Here is a 21,395-nt window from a genome sequence, read left to right as displayed (position 1 = left end):
CTAATTAGATGTTGGATTTTCCGATGATAGCTGGAGCCCCCACCTTCTCTCGTCTCTCGAGCTTCTCTTCAGTAGAATCAATGTTCACACTCGATGTCTTCTTCGACTGTCGTCTCTCGCACTCTTTCGTTTTCGTTGTCGTCGGTATGCTTGTCTGCTTGTCTGCTTGTCTGCTTGTCTGCTTGTCTGCTTGTCTGCTTGCCTGCTTGCCTGCTTGTCTGCTTGCCTGCTTGCCTGCTTGCCTGCTTTTAAACAACACTTCAAAAGTAAAGAGAGAGACAAAAAAAGGAATCAAAAGGGATATATATTATCAAATCCTGTTGGGAAATGTGCTAATATTATTTATTTATTCGAGTGGATCAGAAAGGAAATACCGAAGTCTCATCCCCAGACTTCAACCGTAAAAAGCAAATCTGCAGGATGAGGAAAAAGCAACAGATAAAATTGGGGGAAAAAAAGGAAGGATTGACTGAAGAAGCAAAAAAAGACTAAACACAACAAAGTACGAGGTGATAGATCGAATGCAAAGAGAAGGAAGGAATCGGAGTTCATATCCATATCTACCTATCCTCTTCTTGTCTTATCCTTCATGTCCCATAAGTAAGATGATCTGGGTATCTTGTAACCCAATAGTTTGATTGTTCAGAACCACATAGGTGGTGGTGTATCGCTGCCCATCCTACTTTATCGGTCTATTGACCCCAACGTTCAGGGGGGTGTAAGACGGTAAGGTTGCTTGAATAGGGTTAACCTTACATCTCACATCCTATGGACCTATTCTGTACAGCTGAGCTGTATGGAATAATCATGGCTGCTTCCTGACTGGTTCTTCGTGAACTCCATCCATCTGGAGCCGTTGAAGCGTTGAAGAAATGGCACGCATGATATACTCGAGTACCCAGATAGGTAGATAGATTTGACGAATGAAGCATCGAATATCTACATCATACCTACATAGCACAAACTTTGGCTATGGAGAATTCTTTTTCGTCACCTTCTTTCTTGGAATCTCCGAGGTTGCATATTTTCTAGAATATAGCCTCATGTTCTAATTTTCCAGGTTTTCCAGTTACATGGTACTGTGTAGAACTTGGACAGTGTGATCCATGAATAAGATTGACGAGATTGATTAATTGATTGATTGATTGATTTGATCTGCTGGTAAGCGGTAAAGGGAGGAGATGCCCCGCAACCCCTTCTTTTATTATTAACCTTACCTAGCCATTTGAAGAAACACCTTTTGTGAAATATATCGATCTTCAAAACCAAAGAATAATCATACTTTCAATTAATTCATAATTATGGCCAATAATTTCGAGGAAGAAGGTCCATTTGGCGAACCAGCGCCTGAGATATTAGAGGATAGAATATGGGTAGATGGATGTTGGGACTTCTTTCATCATGGTATGTTTGTTTATATCGAGTTCCAGGAAGCTATGTTGAAAGCTTACCCCTGACTTCATATGCTAACATGTTGACTCTTCTACAGGACATGCTGGCGCCATGCTTCAAGCACGACAATTGGGGAATGAGTTGGTTGTAGGAATTCATTCAGATGAATCAATTCTCGAGAACAAAGGACCTACGGTCATGACGCTACAAGAACGGTAATTCAGGACGACCATTGGACGAGGACTGATTTACTGATACCATATCCTCAAGAATCGCGGCAGTAGATGCCTGCAGATGGGTTACACAATCGGTATCATATGCGCCATATGTTACTTCTTTGCCATGGATTTCTCATTATGGGTGCAAATATGTAGTTCATGGCGATGATATTACATCGGACAGCAGTGGGGAAGATTGTTATCGATTTGTCAAGGCCGCAGGTAGATTCAAGGTCGTGAAGCGAACGCCAAGTATCTCGACGACAGATCTTGTAGGACGAATGTTACTCTGCACACGAACGCACTTTATTAAATCACTTCCCAAGCTCTTGGCTGGGGAAGATGGCTCTGGAACTCCGGAGGAGAGACACACTGAAGGCAAAGCTATGACTGAAAGAATGCGAATGTATGCTACCGATGAAACTGGACTGAAGCCAGGCTCAAGTGTTTGGTTTTGGAAAGCTTCGATTGCGGCTAGGGAGGACGAGACCGAGAACGAGAAGGGAGTCTTCAGTTCATTGATGCAAGGATCTACCCCAAAACCTGGTCAGCGAGTCGTATATGTTGATGGTGGCTTCGATCTCTTTTCTTCGGGTCATATTGAATTCCTTCGACAAGTCATAAAGGCGGAAGAGAAGCTCGCTGAGGCAGAAGGCTGGTACAACAAAGAGGCTGTAGAAGAACGTCTTGGTAAAGGGGCAGACTATGCCCCATGTTTCGTGGTGGCTGGTGTTCACGATGATGAAGTTATCAATCATTGGAAAGGAGTCAATTATCCAATCATGAATATCTACGAACGAGGTCTTTGCGTATTGCAATGCAAGGTATTAAGCGTCCCAAAATATCTCGCCCAGGTTGCAATTCTAACTTTATACAGTATGTCAACGCCGTCATCTTTGGTGCGCCTTTTACTCCCTCCAAGGCATATCTTACAACAACTCCATGGGGAGTACCTGATGCCGTCTATCACGGACCAACAAGTTTCATGCCATTGACTTATGATCCATACATCGCTGCAAAGGAAATGGGAATCTATCGTGAAATTGGAAACCATGAATTTGCATTTGTCAATGCTGGTCAAATCGTACAAAGAATTTTGAAAAGTCGAGACATGTATGAAGAAAGACAACGCGTAAAGGGAGTAAAAGGTATTGGCGAGGAGGCTCAGAGGACTCGCGAACGATTGGAAGAAGAGCAGCGATTAAAGGAAAACATTGCATAAATGGGTCAAAACCTGAAGGAAAAGTTCAAGGGTAGAGAGGCAGCCAAAAAAAAAAAAAAAGTTCATAGATAGAGAGATACCACCTAATTTTACATAAGATAGAGATAAATATCAGATTAATTGACCAAAGAACATGCCATGGCTTGGTATCCACCGTCAAGATAAAACATTACAGCCAATTGACAATGTTGAATGTTTACAAACAGCGATCTATCAGGTTATGAATGTGCTTGTGACTTCTGATGATACGAATCTTTCTTGCAGTTCCGCATATCTTGAAGTCTCAGTATCCGAGTGTAACCGTTAACCGGCAATAAGCGATTCATATCAAACTTCATTCTTTTCATCCATTTTTATTGGAAAGAGTGAAAATGAAAAATGTTCATAATTGACGACATCATATCTGATATGTCCCACAATGCACACACATCCACATCCACATCCACATCCACATCCACATCCACGACTTTCAACGCCTTCTTCTTATCATCAACGTCTCCTGTCCGGCTCCGTTTCGGACAATGAACCGCAGCAAGAATCCAATAAGCCGTGTGTTACATACAATCCATCATTCCTCGCCAAGATATACTTTCTTATGCTTAGAGGTCAAAACTCGGGGGGTCAGTCTTCTGACAGCAGTCCCTTCTACATGGATCTATCTCCCTTTTGAATTCTCAATGATCGGACTCATTGGAGTAGATCTTCACTGTTTGACTATTCTCCTGATATAACACGCCCTTCCCGACTGACTACGATGTACTCCGTGCCGTTACTTCCATAGTAGTTGATTTTCCGTGCATTGCAGTGACCCACCAGCAAAATTCATGACAACTTTCTAGACACGAAATCTGGTACGTACGTACGTACTATCTACGTGCTAAACCGTCAGGTATTTTTATACTCCAAAGCCATGATTCGATGGAGGACCTGCCAAGTAGACCCCAAATGGGCGGTGGGCGGCGTATGAGAATATAATAATTGATTGGCTTCTTTTTTGATACATCGCCTCGATTACTCGATGACCCAGGTAGGATTCCCACAGAGATTGGCTAGTGCCATAAGGTTGAGTTTGAGTTTTCTCTGTCAAATATACATTTTGATATTTTTATAAATTTATAAATTTATGGGTTTATGAGTATGAGAATCTTATCTGTGCATGTCTGTAGATTCCACTCCCCTGGGTCCCTTTCCCTTCCCCTTCCACTTCCTTCCCTCGAGTCCCTCCAGTAAAATTGTCCAAAATTGTTTGTTGGGGTGTGACTCAAAATTTCAAACGAAACTCCTTTTACTAATAAATTTATTAGTTCATTCTATATAAACTCTAGAAATCCTTTCTTTGTCCACGAATTCCATTTCTCTTAATCACCTGCAACCTTTTTTTGACATCAAGACTACTAGATTTTCTTAAGAAGTTTTCAATCAATACTTTCCCTTTCCTACACTCTTTTACTTTTTCTCTCAAGTATCAATTGGGGATCAGGTTACCATAAAATCACACATCATATTCACCATGGCTCCATCAGCAATCTCACAAACTCCTCCTAAAGATGTTCAGCAATCCGATGAACTCTTGGCTGCCGCCGTCACCAAAAAGATTGCAACCACAGAATTTGGTACTCTTCCTCATCTAGATGCATCTTTACTCAAGGTCACTAAAACCACCACTCCTATGAATGTTCCTGCAGCAGGCGACCCAATCATCAATACTGCCTCTCAATGTACCGACCACATGGTCACAGCCGTGTGGAACAACATGACGGGATGGGGTGTACCAGAGTTGAAACCATATGGAAATCTTTCTTTGGCTCCCACGGCTTCTGTTTTACAGTAAGTTGTCTTCTGTTTTTCGTTGTGGTGTTTTGTTTGCTAGATGGGAGGCGCTTGAGCCATAGCCACCATTTTTCTCGTTTGAGGATGATGTGGGATGGGATAGGATCTCCGAACAGACGTCTCATATCACAACCCAAACAAGAATCATACTGTGATTTTTGACCAATTATGTATTCCGAATATAGATATTGACTCATTTTAGTTATGCAACTGAATGTTTCGAGGGCATGAAAATGTACCGTGGATTCGACGGAAAACTCAGATTGTTCAGACCGGATTGCAACTGTCAGCGAATGCTCACTTCCGCTACCCGTATTTCGCTGCCAGGATTCGATCCCAAGGAGTTGGAGAAACTCATCGTTGCTTTGGTTTCTGTGGACGGTCCTAAATGGCTCCCAGAACCTGGTACTTTCCTCTACTTGCGACCCACCATGATTGGTAGCGCTGGAGCACGTGAGTATACCCTTTGCTAGATTTTGACTTTGACGCCATGTCAAGTGTGAAGTATACTTTTTACTAGACAGATCACTAATACGAATACGTAGTTGGTGTTGCTGCCCCTAAGGAATGCACAATGTTCATCATCTCCACCTTCATGCCTTCAATGGATTCGCCCAAGGGAATGAAGCTCCTTGCCAGTCAAGAAGGTGTTCGTGCCTGGCCTGGTGGATTCGGTTTCGCAAAGGTAGGAGCCAACTATGGACCTACTTTGATGGCGAACTCGGAAGCTCGTGCCCGTGGCTATGATCAAGTTTTGTGGTTGCTCGATGGAATGGTTACCGAGGCTGGAGCCAGCAACTTTATGGTTGTGTGGGAAACTAAGGAGGGTAAGAAGCAGTTGATTACTGCTCCTTTGAAGGACAAAATTATTTTGGATGGTGTTACCAGAAGAAGTGTTTTGCAGTAAGTATCCTCTTGACTCATTGCCTTGAAAATTGTTCTAACCTCGAAACTACAGACTCATCCGAGAACGTATCCCCGAGCTTGAAATCGTGGAGCGCAACTTCACCATGGATGAGCTTGCCGAGACCGCCAAAGAAGGCCGTGTCATAGAGGCTTTCGCTTGTGGAACTGCATACTTCGTCGTTCCCGTTGCACAAATCAACTACAGAGAGAAGGATATCGATATCCCCATGGTCAAGGGCAACAGCGGAGAATACGCTGCAAAGGTCAAGCAATGGTTGGTCGACATCATGTACGGAAACGTAGAGCACGAATGGGGTGTTGTCATTGATGAAGTTGGTGCATGAATCATCCCCATTCCATTGATTGGATTCGGGTAATTCGGTACTCTGGATCGTTCTGGCTATGGGATTCGCTTGTACAGTGGAGATTGATTCTCCAACCAGCCAGATCGTCTTCTTTTCTTGTTTCGTCTCTCGCATTTGCACTTTTGGACGGCGGGAGGAAAAAAATTGATTGGCTACTTTATGGCGCAGCCTGGTTTGCTTTTGCTTTTCTTTGGGGCTTGGTTCAGCGACATAGAGATATCTGTTTGCATAGAGAGAGTCGCATCAGCGTTGATGACTGGCTTTTTGTGTATTTTTTGATAGAATAGAGAATATCACAGCAATGATTTATGAAAGATAATGTTCGTGTTTGTCCCCATTTCGTCAGTCTGGTGTGATGTGCTGCTTGGCTTTGGGAACATTGCTCTCAATGTCTTGAAGGAAGCGTACATTCATTCATTCATGACCAGCAATCTCAACATCGAGAGTCGAGTCTTTGAAGTCTAGATATCAGGAAATTTTGGTTTCTGATGGAATGCTATAATGCATACGAGCTAGAGTTTGGTATATAGCCGAGATTCAACGATTTCAACATACGGCTGGGCTGGAAGGGGGATCTGATTCATCGGAGAGGAAGTATGTAGAAGACTCGTCAAAATTCAAGCAATCTTTGCTTTGCAGGATGTTAAAACGTAATTGAAAGATTCGATTATTATGTGGATTTTGATGTACAGATGTATAGAGTGAGTGTATAATACACTGACTGTGTTGTATGTATATGTAGGTATTAAACTTAATTAGCTCCTCCCAGCAAAATTATATAGCAATATCATTGTCCAATGGACATGAGTATGAGCAAATATGAAAATATGGCTAGTGTCTATTCGCATCGTGCATCCCATCCCAAACAACACAGCACGAGCAGCTCAATACCAGTGAGCAAATTAAGATAAATCCCCATTCACCACATCATTGCGCCTACAATTCTTTGTCGTACTTTGTCTGTTTTTACATCGATTTCCTGCACGGAATGTAGTTGTCAGTATAAATGTATGTATTAATATGTGTGTGCCTTCCTGCACAGTAAAAACAAGAGCATCATACCTTCTCCGAAGCCTTCATCTTCTTAATCACCTCATTTCCCACCTCATCCAATTCTTCCAACAAAACATTCATCTGGGCCGTGTATTCAGCACTCAACAACAGCATATCGACATAGTATCCCTCATCCGCATCCTCCTCATTGAACCTCTCGCCCCCAAACACCCGAGTCGCAAATATCTTGAACTCAGACTGTACGCCCTCCCACTCTTGCCAATACCCCTCGAGCTTCTTTTCTTCCTTTTCAACCGTCTGTCGGAATTGCGCAACGCGCTGGCCAATCTCGACGATTTCGGAAACGCGCCGTCCTTTTTGCTGCACCGTCATTTGGATTTTCTGCGTGGCCAAGGGCGCGCTGAGCGCTTGTGCGTTGTGGGTGATGGTTTGGAGGAAGGCTTGATCGGTGGTTTGGGCCTTGGTGAGTTTTTGGAGAAGACCCGTGTGGGCTTCTTCGAACGCGGCTTTTCCGGCACGTAGAATGTGGTTCGGGCTTCTTCGAGGGATTCTGGAGTTGAGTCAGTTTCACACTATCAAATAAGTATAGTATAGTATATGGAAGTACAATACTCGCCTTCGAAAGCAGAAGAAAGATCCTCGGGTTGAAGAGATGATTCAGCTCCATGAGCATGTTTGGGAAGCTGGGATGGACGTGTATCTTTACCGCTCTGTTGAAGTTTCCGAACCTCATTCTTGGGAATTGGTTTTACGACGATGGATTTCTTGGCCTGCTCTCGGGATTGTTTGGGTGTTGGTGCTGTCTTGGATACTTTGGATGTCTTGGGTTTTGATTTTGCGCCATGTGCTTTACTTCCATCGAGCGATTTGCGGTGGGTGGCTGGAAAGTCTTTTGGATGGTTGGCTTGTCGTGTCATTGTGACGTCTGAATATATCACTATGTATGTATGGATGAACTATACTGGGAGAGAAATATGAATTTCTTCGTGGATGAAGAAGGGATTTGGATGCTTTCAGAAATGTTGTGTTGAGGCTTTGGACTTGAAAGTGAAAATGAAAGTTGCTTTAAAACAATCCCGATTTTAAAGGAGGAAGGAACTGTCTGAACAACATGTGCATTCATCGTGTTCACAATGGAATTTCACCGCATGAAATACAATAATGAAATTCTTCTCCATAAACAGAAATAAATAACCCTTTGATTGTATAATTAAGAATTTTATTGTGGTCTCGCATGTTCTATCTCGGGATTCTGCAGGTGAGCACCCATACTTCTGGCTCCAATGTCATGACCCTACAGAGCACACTCCCTCGGCCGATGGCCGTCTGGTAGGTAGCTGTAATCATGTATATCTGTGAGCAGAGCATTCCATTATGGGATGAGTGCTAAAGGCTACTAGCATTGTGAAGTGCTCTGCATCAATATTTTGGGGGGTTTATGATGCAATTACTTGCAATGTTTTCGGGAGGCTTTTTGGAAAAGTGTTGAACTGAGACAAACAAGAATTGATGAGTGTGACGAATGAAATGAAAGATCTAATGAAGTGTAGAGTGATTCTAGCTATGAGATTGATATTCATAGGGTACAGAATGCCTCAATATCAGATTCGATGATCGATTGTATGCGCTTCCAATGTGACCTTTGTAATTCCACCTACAACTGTATTTCTTGAGCAATCTGGCGTTTGTAATTGTTTTCGTTGATTACAATGTTTGAACTTCAGGAAAGATCTTCCGTCACTCTTCTGGGCTAGCCAAGGTTTAGTCTCCATCCTCACTTACATTTTAATCTTGATTTTGATTTTTCAATGTCTAACTTTCAGACATTTCAACAAGGGTAATAGGAAAATACGGAATATCAAGCTGAACATACTAAGTCCAAGGTATCTGAGGTAACCTTTATAACAGATGCAATTCCATACTCCGAACGCCAACTTTACGCCGCAACCTGTTGAAAACGGCAAGACACTTTTCGACACCCACAACAGCTAGATATAATTGGCCCTCCATCCGTGGAGGTTACATTCCCTTGAAGAAAAGTTGCCAGCATATCACCTCCCAGTGCCAATTATGCTTCCAGCTTTAGCCTCTTTTCAATTACTGTCACAATCTCCTTCCAATCCTTCATGGCTCCATCCCCTACATCTCCACAAGCGAGCTCCTTTTCCTGAGGTCGCAAAACCTCGAACCATCCCTCGCCCTCATCCCCACCAGGACCAATACCCCATTCCTGCTCCAAGATCTTGATTTGACTCTTCGTTACTGGATGTCTCCACATAGCGGTATTCATCGCCGGAGCTACAACTATTCTTTTTTTGCCGCTGAAAACCGTCTCTCCATTCGTATCCATACTATTCTGAGTAGAAGCTTCCACTTCTCCGGTAGTATCCCATGCCCTCACCACACTCGTAAGCAAATTATCGCTAAAACCACCCGTAATCTTAGCCATCGTATTGGCGCTCAATGGCGCAATGACAAGCATGTGTGCCCATCTTCTCAACTCTATGTGCAAAATACTCTGACCACGTTTCCATTGATGGATCCATTCTTCCTCGTCAAGGAACACACCTTGCACGTTGGCGTATCGGTGGAAAGTATCGATATGTGGTTGTTCTATGCTTTGACCCTGGAGAAAATTGGTTGCAGATTTGGTAAGGATGACACAAATTGAGAGATTGGGATGATGTGATAGAGCAGATAGGATGTTGGGGATTTTAATGGTTGCGACGGATCCACTGGCTGCTAGGAGGAGGTGACGTTTACCATCGGAAGCATGATCCGCAGCCGTAAAAGGGTGTGATGTTCCAGACACTCGGGTTCGGTGCTCGTCACGCCCGGTATGGATCATTTGCAACATGGTGAATAAGATTTTGATGAGTTCGATAACTTGAATATTGGGAAGCAATTGGAAGATTGATTGTGTGTGAGAGTGTGGGAGTTGAGGATTTTTTACATGCTACAGTAACGGAAGAAGGGATTTGTAATAAAAAGAATGGGAATCTAGAATGATTCAATACTCTCTATTCACTCATCATTATTCATTGTTATTGGATGTTCTCTATCGAATGATTTGATTCATAAGGCTGAGTGCAGTTATCGATAATATTACATACCACAGACATTGATTGGTTCGATAATGCTTAGCTCTTCCGAACCTCCATTCTCCGAAGCTCTTAAACATTGTCAATCAAGAGGCAAGGCCACCCAAAAAAATACATCAAATTCCACAAATCTTGTACAGTAAAAAGATATCATATTTCAATATGATTGCCAAACCAATGTTGTCATCGGTATGTCGAGCTTCTCCAAGTCATTGAGAACCTAAAAACATTACCTGGAATACTAATTAACATTAATCAGATGTTCCGACAGGCTGCCCGCCCCGCGGTATTTGCCTCCAAATTCTCGACCCCTCGATTCTCCCCCATCGCATCCAGATATCTTTCTACAGAAGTTCGCAAGCAGATTGATCAAGTTGTTGGCTCAAAGCCAGTTGTCCTTTTCATGAAAGGCACACCAGAAAACCCAATGTGTGGCTTCTCAAAGGCAACTATTCAGATCTTGAGCCTGCAAGGCTTGAACCCAGAGAAGTTTGCTGCTCTTAATGTACTTGAGGATGAAGGTTTAAGACAAGGTTTGTCTCCAGAAACACCAATCCTTGTTGTATGCTACATGGAATCTAACATGCATGTCAAACAGGAATCAAAGAATACTCCGAGTGGCCAACCATACCCCAACTTTATGTCAACAAGGAATTTATCGGTGGATGTGATATTTTGGTCGCAATGCACCAAAATGGAGAACTAGCAAAGGTTTTGGAAGAGAACAAGGTCTTGGTTGAGGAATCATCATAAAGACCTCCCGACCACCTCGAAGACTTTAATATGTACAACAATGGAGGTGAGGGGAGAGGAGATTCGCTGCGCAATGCGCTTGATCTTTCTAAATATACCATGGCTCATGAAGAATGAGTAGAACCATAAGGCAGATTCGGTACTATGATGATTTTCACGATATCTTAGGGAATATAAAGGATAATAAATATGTGTACACCTCATGCAAGTATTGAAGTACCCATGAGAAGTTTTCATGTGAATACTAGGTCAGCACTTGTGTGCCTTTTGATCAATCTCATGGATCAATTCTTAGGAGGGCTTTATATCTAGAATGAGAATTCTTCATTGATATGCGTAATTCGCCATCTACTCGAGTAATTCTTATTCTCTCCAAAACATGCATTTGTCTAATCCCCCCACCACTGATGAATGATTTCGGCATCGATCGATCTTTCTCGGTTGTTACAATTAGCTCTAGCTTTGGCGGGAGCTACAAGCGACCAGTGGCGGCTACATATTGTATTCCTTCCCCCACGTCAAACGGCCCGCAAACCAAAGTGCAGTGACGTATGGAACTAACAAACATTCCATTGTTAATATCAGATCAAGGAGCAAGTCCTCCGGTGCATAAGGTAGGTAGGAACAAAGAACAGGTGATGGGTTTTTTTCAACTTTTGTATATAATTCTTGCTAATCTCTTCTACTTGACTACTACATCTCACAACACAAAGACAAACTGATATCTTCTCCCTTTCTACTTCAAACTTTAAAACTTCAAAATGGTTGGTACAAATGAACTTCGAGCTGAGAATCTCTTCTCTATGAAGAATGATGTTTGCGTCATCACGGGAGGCGGAACTGGTATTGGATTAATGTATTTTCCCTCCCCCTCTCTCTCCATATCTGGAAATTTTTATATTTGAATATCTACTGATAATCAAACAGGGCAGCCCAAACATTAGCTGCAAATGGAGCAAAAGTATACATCACAGGTCGTCGAATGGAAGCTCTAGAAAATGCAGCCAAGCAACACTCGCCCACATCAGGAGGTTCTATTATCCCGTGAGTTTCGTACCTGGTCTCCTTCTCTATCATCTACCCATCAACAGGTACGATAGACACATTCGGTAGCGTATCTAACCTAATCCCCAACCTCCAGAATTGGTCCCTGTGACGTAACCAGCAAAACGGATCTCGAAAACCTCGTTTCCGAAATCAGCAAGAAGGAGAAATACATCAGTCTGCTCCTCGCGGGGGCGGGGATCTCCGGACCCAAAGCCGAGCCCAATTCCTCGGATGCCGTCGCGCTGAAAGATAAACTGTTCAATTCGGAAAGTTTCGAGGAATGGGGCACGACCTTTAACACGAACGTCTCGGCCGTCTATTTTACCACGGTCTGTTTTCTTCCGCTGCTACAGGCGGCTCAGAAGGCTCATGGACGCATGTCCAGCTCTGTCATTGTGATTAGTAGCATGAGTGGAATTATGAGACATGCGCAGGGACATTTCTCGTACAATGCGGCCAAGGGCGCGACGGTGCATTTGAGTAAGTTGATGAGTTATGAGTTCAAGGAGATTGGCGTGCGGGTGAATAGTATTGCGCCGGGATATTTCCCGAGTGAGATGACGACGGGGGAGAGTGATGAGACGCAGAAGAGTCATTTGGATGAGGAGAAGGTTCAGCAGAAGGGTCATGTGCCTATGCAGAGGGGTGGAAGGTATGTGTTTTGTCTCTCTCTCTCTTTGGGTTTGAGAATGCTGGAAAGCTAATGATGTGTATAGTGATGAGGAAATGGCAATGGCTGTGTTATTCTTATCGAAGAATAACTATGTTAATGGAGAGATTATTGCAGTTGACGGTGGTGTTCTTTTGGATGTTCCAGGAAGGTAATTGATGGGACGGGATGGGATGAGATGAGGTTGAGGAGATATTCACATTGTACCTAGATATCGATGAAACAGAAACAAATAAAAGTAATCAGGACGATATAAATAGGCTTTTCACGCCATGTCAGAAGAGCAATAGATAGTTGAAAGCAAGTGAACAAGTCCTGATCAAGACATTCTTGGGGTTTAGATATTGAAATAAATTCGTCCGAACTTATTAACGTAACCCTCAGAACGTTCAGCGCGGATTGAAGATCCAAATCCAATAACGCTTAGACGGAATACAAAAGATACCGCATTATCAATCAACCAATACACGCATTCATAACTGCCTCCCAAAAATCCCAGTACTCTGACCCCTATTACTTCCAAGCCACTCTGCCCACGTCTCCCCATCTCCCTCGCGTTCCCGCTCCTGAATCTCCCTCGCAAACCCTCCATCCATCTGCGTCGCCTCCGCCATCAATCTCTTCCCCTCCCTCCTCAACTCCCCAGATTCCTCCAGAAGCCTCTCTACTTCCTGTTTCTCCTTCTCTATTTCCAATACATCGCCATCTCTCTCTCCCTCATTCAAACACACACTCTCTAAAACGACCCCTAGAGTCCTAGCTTCGACTTCCTTAGCCATCGCACTCGCTAGGAGAGCAGAAGCTTGAGCGTAGATATGCGAGGAATTTTGTGCGTAGGGGGAAGGAACGGGAGGATGGAGAGGAATGGAAGATCTTGGGATTTGAGTGGGGATGTGAGGCTGCAGGTGAGGAAGAGGAGAAGAGCGAAACGGCCATGTCCCTCCGGGCATAGTTGACACGCTAGGATTCTGCATCCCGAGAAACGGGGTGTGGAATGAAGGAGCAGGAAGATTTGGAAGCGGTGGAAATCTCGCGCTGGGTATCTCCGGGATGTCTGGATAGGTGGGTATAGGCGCAGAGGGTAGACCATGTGAAAGATCTCTTTTGTTACATTTTTCTTTCTTTTTCTTATCCTTCTTATCTTTCTTCGCGCGTTTTCGCTCCGCTTTGCGTGTGCTTTTTCGTTCTTTCCTATGCACTTCTTTCAATCCTCGCTGTTCTTTGCGCAGGATCTTGCGAATGGTTTTTTGAGATTTCTGCTCGTCGTTGAATTTTCGGAGGAGATCTGCGACTTCTTTGCGGAGGGTGGCGAGGTCTTCTGTGGATGCGGAATTAGCGATGTTGGGATTAGGATTCTTCTTATTCTTGTTCTTGTTCTTGTTCTTCTTCGCGGATTGGATGTCTTGTCTTAATCGTTGAATGGTTTGTTGCGTCGTAGGATATTCGGGGTGGTGGAGCCACGCTAGTAGGGATTCTTTGGCGGCGAGGAGTTGGTGATCGGGAAGATGGTCGGGGGAGGGGAGGGAAGCGAGGGATGTTGAGGAGGAGGAGCTGGAGGAGCTGGATGAAGATGAGGAGGATGAAGAGGAATGATCTCTTTGTTTTCTTTGGTGGAAATCGTGATGCAATTGTGAGCGACCACGGTGAGACTCTTCGGATTCGTGTCTTCCTCCTCTGTGGTGATCCTGCGTTTGTAGACCACCTCTTCCTCTTCTTTCATACCGTCCTTCTGGATTTTCTGCCCATCTCCCGCTAGCCTCTCGCGAGTGTGTGCCCCCTCTTCCCCATCCGTTCCTCCTATGCCATCCTTCTGGCTCTTGTTCCCGTCCTCGATTAATCTCCGGCGCATGCATACTGCCTCTCCCTCTACCTCCGAACCGACGACCGCCAATACCAACTCCATTTTCATCAGCTACAATCCCTCGACTACCACCAACTCGCACTCCCTTATCATCAGCAACAAACATGTTACCAATACGCAAACCGTTCGAGTTGGCCACAACACCGTTCCTTCCAATTCTGAGTCCCTCATCATCCGCAACCATAGAACCTAGCCTGAACCTCCGAGTCCCTTGACCACACGGAGAATAACAACTCAAAAAGCCTCTCCGACCCCGGTTTCGCTCGGGAAAGCGCGACTCTTCTTCTTCATCTGGTATCCAAGAACCAGGAATGTTATTGTCTCTATCCCGAAATAACTCAGGCTGTTCGACATCAATGCGAAGAATCTCCAATCCACGAGGAAGAAAGAACCCAGAATTCCAAGTTTTGATCACTTCATCCACCCGTCCTATCCAATCCGTATTGGATGCAGTGATGGGGTGACGAAGAGGACGAAGCTGCGCTTGAACTTCATTCATGTCAAGTCTAGAATAATCATGTTCATTGAGCGTAAGTCTGTGCATGCGCTCGTCAATTAATTCAGCTTTGAGCTTACGGTTTGCAACATCGTGGTTGACATTGAGGGTGTGGTTTGGTAGTAAGTAGTTCACAAACGTTGACCAATCTTGCTGTGTGATGCCATAGTCTGGCGCGGAAGATGGGATGGGGATATCATCTGGTGCACTTCTCAGGGTAACACATATTTCATGCTGAGTAATTCTGGGAGCTGAAAATTGCAGCGGTAATGGTCGTGACTCGAAGTAGTTGTGAGGAGATAGATTTCTGGGACTGTTTTCTGAATCTAGAATAGCAGGGGGTTAGGAGCTATGTAAAACACCAAAAAAATTCAACCTCCAACTAAGCTCTCTTGCTCTTTCCATTAAATATGCAAATGAATCTCTGTACGAGACGAGCGCACCGTTCGATCAAGGAGCTAAAGTAAATGTGCTTACGTTGATCATCAGGCTCGTTTGGTGAGTAAGGAGGAGTATATATCAACGAATTTTCCGTCGATGATGAATCTGACCGAGCTCTTCCATTCACTCTTGATGCATCATCTGCTTCTGTCGTTGTGGGTGTTGGGATCGTAGTATTGGTATTTGAAAAGACATCGGTTTCGCTATATGGAGGAGGGGCAGTCTGATCCATGGTTCCAAAACTACAGATCGCAACGACTGAAGAAGTAATGGTGGCAAGATGGTATTTTGACAACAACGAAGGATAGAGCAAGAAAGGAATGTTTGGATAAAATCCTAGAAAATGGTAATAGCTTGAGCTTTTCAACAAAAGGCAACCTGATCGACTCAATAGAGCTATATATTCAGCCCTGTCGTAGATCAGCACCCCCACATCAGCAATCACTCATATCTGCCAATCTCTGTCCCCCTTCCGTCTCACAACATGCTTAAACGAGAAGATAAGTCACCATTCTGCAAGATTACGCGTTCGAATGAAGGCAGCCACGGTAGCAAGAGAGTCGAGAATGACTATTGGTACCAAGAGAATATACCGTTTGCTGGTTGCATTACAAACGTCATTGTGATCCAAGTTATTGATATCGATAATTCCACCACTAGAGCTTGGCTCAAAGCACGAGCTCCGAACATCCTAGTATTGCGATGCCTTTGGAGCTTTCCATAGATGGATTCCTCGTACACTACTAGGCTGTAGAATCATACCTTTCGCAATCAGAGCTGGGGGCTCTTCAGTATAAAGTTTATGCTTGCAGTGAAAGCTGTACAGACAGAGCCTAATTAATTACCCCCATCAAAAGAAGTGCATAACATGGAATCAAATTGGAGCCGTAGAAGATTATTCTCATTTTTCAAACCACCTAATTACATTTACAATTGGAGTTCTGGCTTATGAAAATTTATGTCTTCCGGTTTGTAGTGCTCTGCAACTATCCTGTATAGATAAGACGGCGCATGGGCTCCTCTGTTGAATTTGTTAGTAGTATTCATCGAATTACATTGTGAAAACTTACAAGTTGGTAATATAAAGTTCAACTAAATCGGGGGAGACATAGTCGAAAAGAGGATTGTCGACTTCAACCTTATCTACAAACCCACCGGCCTCAAATCCAACTACATTTCCAGGATCGCCATATTCAATGAGCGATTCAAACTCGAAAGGATATTCCGGACTGAGCTTATAGACACCGCTAACAACAATGACTGGAATTCTATGAAACTTTGCAGCTTTTGCTATTATGCGTGCGCCAGCTGCGGCTACCAATCCACCGTTAGCAATAACAGTATGAGTAGCCAAAATAACCTTGGTAACTCTCGGCATTACTGCAAATACTGCAGCATCTGTTATCGCAATAACCGTGATTCCAGCAGCCGCAAGTGGCTTTAACATGGTCTCTGCGTCCGAATCGTCATCGGTCTCTTGCTCTCCTTTTCCAGTAATCGTAGAATGAGTCGTAGAATGGTCATTTGGGTACGATTCAGCAACTATTACAATAAAATTTCTCTTTTCCGCGGCTTTCAGTAGGAACTTTTGGACACTCCTTGAAGAGCCGTGAATGAGTATAACTTCTTTCTCAGAAATTTGCTCCTGCGCATAACTAGAAATTTGATCATCGACTTGATCGAGTTCCTCGATAATTTCCTCGATACCCTGTATGATTTCGGCCTTGAGATCCTTCGTGCTAGAGGCCATCTTATGCGCAAGTGAAGTCATATCTACCACAGATCTGCCATGAGGAGACGCGGTTCCTGGGGGCGTGGAGGCCGGCGAAGGGGCAGCGGAGAGGAGGTTGAACATTGATTGCTGCACAGGCATGTTATACTGGGCAGCATAGGAAGTGTGTGATGTTGTTAGAGGAGGCCGCGAGCTGTGTGACGCCCTTGGTAATGCCACATCGCTGAAGCCCTCACGCATGGGCGAACCAATTTGACTTGTCGATGCTGAATCACTGACATCCTCGCTGCGATCCTCTTTTGCTTCGTCTCTGATCATACCCAAGACTCTGTGAACGATATTGCTAACGACCATTTCCCTTGGTTGTGCTTCAATCAACCTTTGTCCTACTTTCCGAACCCGTTCCAAAAGCTTTGTGATATCCGTCCATCTTTGCTTTGCGACAACTTGGAGTAGTAAATGAGCTGTAGCTATGGCGCATGATCTCGAAGTCCTTATCTGTCGTCGTTTTAAGAGTCTGGAATGTGTTAGTCGTTTGTTGATTGAAGATTATGGAAGGGTACATACGATATCAAATTTTCTATGGATGACTCAACTGGTTGACTCTTTAATGATTTTAAGTATGCACCAAGGTTTGGCGCATACCCTCCACTATGAACTGGAGGCATATCTCTTTTGATTCAAAGATTGGATGTGACGGTCAAAGTTTGGAGGTGGATAAATTTCGAGGGGAAAGATTTCGGGTAGTAAGTGGTGTGTGGTTGCTTGGAGTTGACGAGGTCGAATATTTGTGCGGAGTGCGATTGCCCCTCGATGAAGTTTTGCAGATGGGGATTTCTGAATCGGATTTGAATTGTTTGGAGTTACTGATACTGTCACTGTTACTGTCGTATTCGGGTTCTTCCCAATGTCGAATTTTGAATGGATACCTTGAAAGTTGTATCCTATCCTAACTTATGTCTCAATTTTGCAGAGCATAAAAGAATTGTGTTCGTTGAAGATCTCTTTTTTGGCAGACCTACTACGATACTAGAATGCTAAAAGTGCGGGGACGGGTGACTCAGGATGAAGGGGATCATAGATTTATTACTTTTTGAACGCAACTCGGAAGATCCAAGATCCAAGATCCATATTCCCAATTCCAGTGTAAAAAGCAACATCAATTCAATAATTCTTTCTTCTTCAAGATAATACAGCCTCGGAATGGGATTGAATGAACAGCTATCGTGTATCTTAGAGTTTCGTGTGGTTTCAAAGCGCAATGGACTGTATGATGCTTTTGCTACCTACCTAGGTACAGCACAGAGTCCACTACGTACACTCTGTCACTCTGTCACTCTGTGAATAATACCGGCCTCCTTGCGAAGCTTGACCTTGAACGAAGACTATCTGGTCCGTATCGAGGTAATCTAGGGGGGCAGGTTCCATCAAAATGAGAAACCTCACCATACAGATGATCGAATGCAAACTATATCAACCGTACCTCCCAACCGAACCTAATTAAGCAGAAGGAAGTAACTCCTCGAGAACGGTCTAGGAGTTGAACAGTGAGTTTGCATTAAGGAGTGAGTGCAGCGAGTGCAATTGGAAAGCATTCAACAACCCGCAGTATACTAGCATTCGTATCCATTCACTCATCAGCCATCCCCAATCGTGTTGTCCTACTTGTGAACAATCCCTCCTTCCCATTGTGTTGTGTTGTGTTGTTGAAGATAATCTGGAACTGTACTGTACCTACCCAGATATTAACACGGTTTCATGTGATCATTATAATTCGGACGCTCACTCATCCTCGTCGACATTCTCATAACTTATAATTCCCCTTCCCACTCCCATCTACACGCTTTTTCCCATTCTCCCCCTCTCCCCCTTCCTCTGTTTCTTCCGAGGTCAATCATTTTCTTCATCTAGAACAGCGATTTCCTCCAAAAGTTTAGCTTGTTTTAATCTCTTCTCCAAGATCCTTTTTTGATCAGAGCAGCGACTTTGCCTTTGTACTTTACATATACCTGTACCGTACGGAGCACCCCATACCTACTCGAGTACACTAACAACGATACGCTTCTACGATATACCAATAATTCACAACCTTCACTCCTTTCCATTTTTTCATTCAAGTCGACGATAACTTGCGCGAAAACACCATTCGGGATTTTAGGAAAGATAAACGCAAGTATACTTTCCGAACCGAACTCATATATCATAGACTTTTGGAGCTTTGCGCTCCTAGCGTTTTTAGTTGGATTATCGCGCATCTCCATTGTTTATGGTCGATTGCTAGAAACCTTCCTCCATGGATCGGAAACCATTATGAATTCTTTGAATATCCTTTCGGGGCGAGGCTCTCCTACCCACTCTCCTTCACTTTCGCGTTCAAATTCTCTGGGAAATGTATTGGCATCCGTAACTACGTCAGAATCTAGAAGGAATTCGCGGGAAGAGGTATACAGCGAGGAGCCGAAAGGACTGGATCAAGACGAGTGCGCCAGAACTCGAATGCCGATGATGAAAATACAATACACGAATCTACACCACTACTACACAAGGAAGGCATGGCTTATCATACAAGTGAACATGTGGGTATAACGAGAATGCTTTATGACTCTATACGATGGGTGCTATCTACTCTTGTTGCGCCGGGGGTATACGTTATAGCTTGCTTGTATAATGAACGGGGTCATTTTGCCCCAATATCTCAATTCAGAAAACTATTTGGTGGCACGACTGGGCATTCAATCACACAATCGACGGGGGGATCGCCCATTTCCGAGAAAAGTAATATAAGTCATTTGGCCAACGGGAAGTTTTCGGCGGTACACGCATCCTCATCGAGAGATTCTCCCTCGCCGAATTCCTCGTCCCTCATCTCATCTGAGTCTGAATCAGACAACGACCGGCTCCTTAGCGAGACAGACAAATCTGCAACGAAAACGTCGAATCGCCAAACACGTTCAAAATCCTTGCAAAGTTCTGACGAGATCTCACCCGCGAGGAGATCCATTCGCATCGAGATTCACAGCGATGAAAATTTGAGGCAGCGGAAGCACCGGAAGGCATCGTCAACAACTACTCAGAGTGATGGATCCGGCGGCTCCATGTCCGCTACCGACATGGCTGCTGCGATGATGAAGTCACCTACGTCCCCCGCAACTTCCTCTCTCCTCATGACAAAATATCCACGAGCTCCAGCACCACCGCGACCCCTCATACCTCGACGACAACCATCCTATACTCTTGATGCTCCCGTGGGCAAACTCACCCAGAAAACTCTTATTCTCGACCTGGACGAAACTTTGATACACAGTATGAATTATGGAGGTCGAATGAGTGCTGGCCATATGGTGGAAGTACAAATCACAAATCTCATGGGTGCAGGGGGCGCTGGTCCTCAACATCCAATATTGTATTATGTGAATAAGAGGCCATACTGCGATGAATTTTTGCGACGTGTAAGCAGCTATGTACGCCATAAAGGAATTTCACTGACAGGATTCGCAGGTCTGCAAGTGGTATAACTTGGTTGTTTTCACGGCATCACTTCAAGATTACGCAGACCCGGTTATAGATTTGCTAGAACAAGAGCGTAAATTCTTTTCTGCACGATATTATCGACAGCACTGTACCTATCGAAACGGCGCCTTTATTAAAGATCTCAGCTCTGTTGAGCCTGATCTTAGTAAAGTTATGATTTTAGACAATAGCCCTGTGAGCTATCTGTTCCATCAAGGTGAATATATATCAATATGAGGTATCGAATCAAGCTAACAATTCGACAGATAATGCAATACCCATAGAAGGGTGGATCAATGATCCCACGGATAATGATCTGCTACATCTAGTACCCCTTTTGGAAGGACTCCAGTATGTGACGGATGTACGAGCTTTTCTTGCATTACGCGGTGGGGAGGATGGGAAGCATATGACTTCTTAGGGAAGAGATGAGTTTAGAATGTTAAGTTCGGAAAGGAGTATAGGAATACTTCATGCATAAATATTTAATGATACCTTTATATCAAGTCTCAACTACACAGCTATCTAAATTGCCGCAATGTGGTCGAGAGATTTTAGTCTTGGAAAGGATGTGAAGTTCCAGTAGAAATCTTCAAGCTCCAAGGGGATTGAAAATCTCGGATACATAATCACTGTACGAATTCAATTCAATGTGAGATTTGCAATAGTAGATATCGTCTGAGGGGGTAGTATATACATGTATATTGTGTGTGATATACACTGAGTTCAAAAAACGATATCTTCCCATTGACGAATCACAATTCGAACCACCAATCAGTACCAGAAATCCTATGCAAATTAGACGGTTAAAGTACATCTTGGAGTACTAGAACATGG

At 43.9% G+C, this 21,395-nt stretch overlaps 10 protein-coding genes across 10 annotated transcripts; 5 read left to right on the top strand and 5 right to left on the bottom strand.

The window, feature by feature from the left end:
- Positions 1-1,301: 1,301 nt before the first annotated feature.
- Positions 1,302-2,832, top strand: EAF02_011001 (uncharacterized protein; the record flags this gene model as incomplete). Its single annotated transcript, XM_038907049.1, has 4 exons — positions 1,302-1,404; positions 1,490-1,607; positions 1,663-2,434; positions 2,488-2,832. 4 exons carry the CDS (start codon positions 1,302-1,304, stop codon positions 2,830-2,832), a joined length of 1,338 nt encoding a protein of 445 aa, XP_038753075.1.
- Positions 2,833-4,176: 1,344 nt separating this feature from the next.
- On the top strand, positions 4,177-6,247 carry EAF02_011000 (uncharacterized protein). Its single transcript, XM_038907048.1, has 4 exons — positions 4,177-4,659; positions 4,865-5,115; positions 5,208-5,565; positions 5,621-6,247. The coding sequence occupies exons 1-4, from the start codon at positions 4,343-4,345 to the stop codon at positions 5,910-5,912; spliced, it is 1,218 nt and encodes a 405-aa protein (XP_038753074.1). The 5' UTR covers positions 4,177-4,342; the 3' UTR covers positions 5,913-6,247.
- A 605-nt stretch (positions 6,248-6,852) lies between these two features.
- On the bottom strand, positions 6,853-7,864 carry EAF02_010999 (uncharacterized protein; the record flags this gene model as incomplete). Its single annotated transcript, XM_038907047.1, has 3 exons — positions 6,853-6,912; positions 6,996-7,497; positions 7,560-7,864. 3 exons carry the CDS (start codon positions 7,862-7,864, stop codon positions 6,853-6,855), a joined length of 867 nt encoding a protein of 288 aa, XP_038753073.1.
- A 1,151-nt stretch (positions 7,865-9,015) lies between these two features.
- On the bottom strand, positions 9,016-9,804 carry EAF02_010998 (uncharacterized protein; the record flags this gene model as incomplete). The annotated part of the gene is made up of 1 exon (XM_038907046.1): positions 9,016-9,804. The coding sequence occupies one exon, from the start codon at positions 9,802-9,804 to the stop codon at positions 9,016-9,018; it is 789 nt and encodes a 262-aa protein (XP_038753072.1).
- A 406-nt stretch (positions 9,805-10,210) lies between these two features.
- Positions 10,211-10,801, top strand: EAF02_010997 (uncharacterized protein; the record flags this gene model as incomplete). Its single annotated transcript, XM_038907045.1, has 3 exons — positions 10,211-10,237; positions 10,308-10,581; positions 10,647-10,801. 3 exons carry the CDS (start codon positions 10,211-10,213, stop codon positions 10,799-10,801), a joined length of 456 nt encoding a protein of 151 aa, XP_038753071.1.
- A 761-nt stretch (positions 10,802-11,562) lies between these two features.
- On the top strand, positions 11,563-12,673 carry EAF02_010996 (uncharacterized protein; the record flags this gene model as incomplete). The annotated part of the gene is made up of 4 exons (XM_038907044.1): positions 11,563-11,657; positions 11,729-11,845; positions 11,943-12,500; positions 12,565-12,673. The coding sequence occupies 4 exons, from the start codon at positions 11,563-11,565 to the stop codon at positions 12,671-12,673; spliced, it is 879 nt and encodes a 292-aa protein (XP_038753070.1).
- Positions 12,674-12,991: 318 nt separating this feature from the next.
- Positions 12,992-15,548, bottom strand: EAF02_010995 (uncharacterized protein; the record flags this gene model as incomplete). Its single annotated transcript, XM_038907043.1, has 2 exons — positions 12,992-15,201; positions 15,353-15,548. 2 exons carry the CDS (start codon positions 15,546-15,548, stop codon positions 12,992-12,994), a joined length of 2,406 nt encoding a protein of 801 aa, XP_038753069.1.
- A 695-nt stretch (positions 15,549-16,243) lies between these two features.
- On the bottom strand, positions 16,244-17,716 carry EAF02_010994 (uncharacterized protein; the record flags this gene model as incomplete). The annotated part of the gene is made up of 3 exons (XM_038907042.1): positions 16,244-16,337; positions 16,387-17,565; positions 17,616-17,716. 3 exons carry the CDS (start codon positions 17,714-17,716, stop codon positions 16,244-16,246), a joined length of 1,374 nt encoding a protein of 457 aa, XP_038753068.1.
- A 1,222-nt stretch (positions 17,717-18,938) lies between these two features.
- EAF02_010993 (uncharacterized protein) lies at positions 18,939-19,309 on the bottom strand (the record flags this gene model as incomplete). The annotated part of the gene is made up of 2 exons (XM_038907041.1): positions 18,939-19,038; positions 19,101-19,309. The coding sequence occupies 2 exons, from the start codon at positions 19,307-19,309 to the stop codon at positions 18,939-18,941; spliced, it is 309 nt and encodes a 102-aa protein (XP_038753067.1).
- Positions 19,310-19,639: 330 nt separating this feature from the next.
- Positions 19,640-20,979, top strand: EAF02_010992 (uncharacterized protein; the record flags this gene model as incomplete). The annotated part of the gene is made up of 3 exons (XM_038907040.1): positions 19,640-20,497; positions 20,547-20,775; positions 20,825-20,979. 3 exons carry the CDS (start codon positions 19,640-19,642, stop codon positions 20,977-20,979), a joined length of 1,242 nt encoding a protein of 413 aa, XP_038753066.1.
- Between the last annotated feature and the right edge of the window lie 416 nt (positions 20,980-21,395).

Source organism: Botrytis sinoallii (genome assembly GCF_014898435.1).
Source record: "Botrytis sinoallii strain Bc 23 chromosome Unknown BSIN_029, whole genome shotgun sequence".
Taxonomy (NCBI): Eukaryota; Fungi; Ascomycota; class Leotiomycetes; order Helotiales; family Sclerotiniaceae; genus Botrytis; species Botrytis sinoallii.
Note: the sequence above shows the minus strand (reverse complement) of the source record. Positions and strands in the feature narration are given on the sequence as shown.

Bases quoted from the DNA above. Each gene is read 5' to 3' on its own strand.
- EAF02_011000 (XM_038907048.1), top strand. From the start codon at position 4,343: ATGGCTCCATCAGCAATCTCACAAACTCCTCCTAAAGATGTTCAGCAA. The intron at 5,116-5,207 runs GTGAGTATACCC...ACGAATACGTAG, and splicing joins GATTGGTAGCGCTGGAGCAC to TTGGTGTTGCTGCCCCTAAG. The intron at 5,566-5,620 runs GTAAGTATCCTC...TCGAAACTACAG, and splicing joins ACCAGAAGAAGTGTTTTGCA to ACTCATCCGAGAACGTATCC.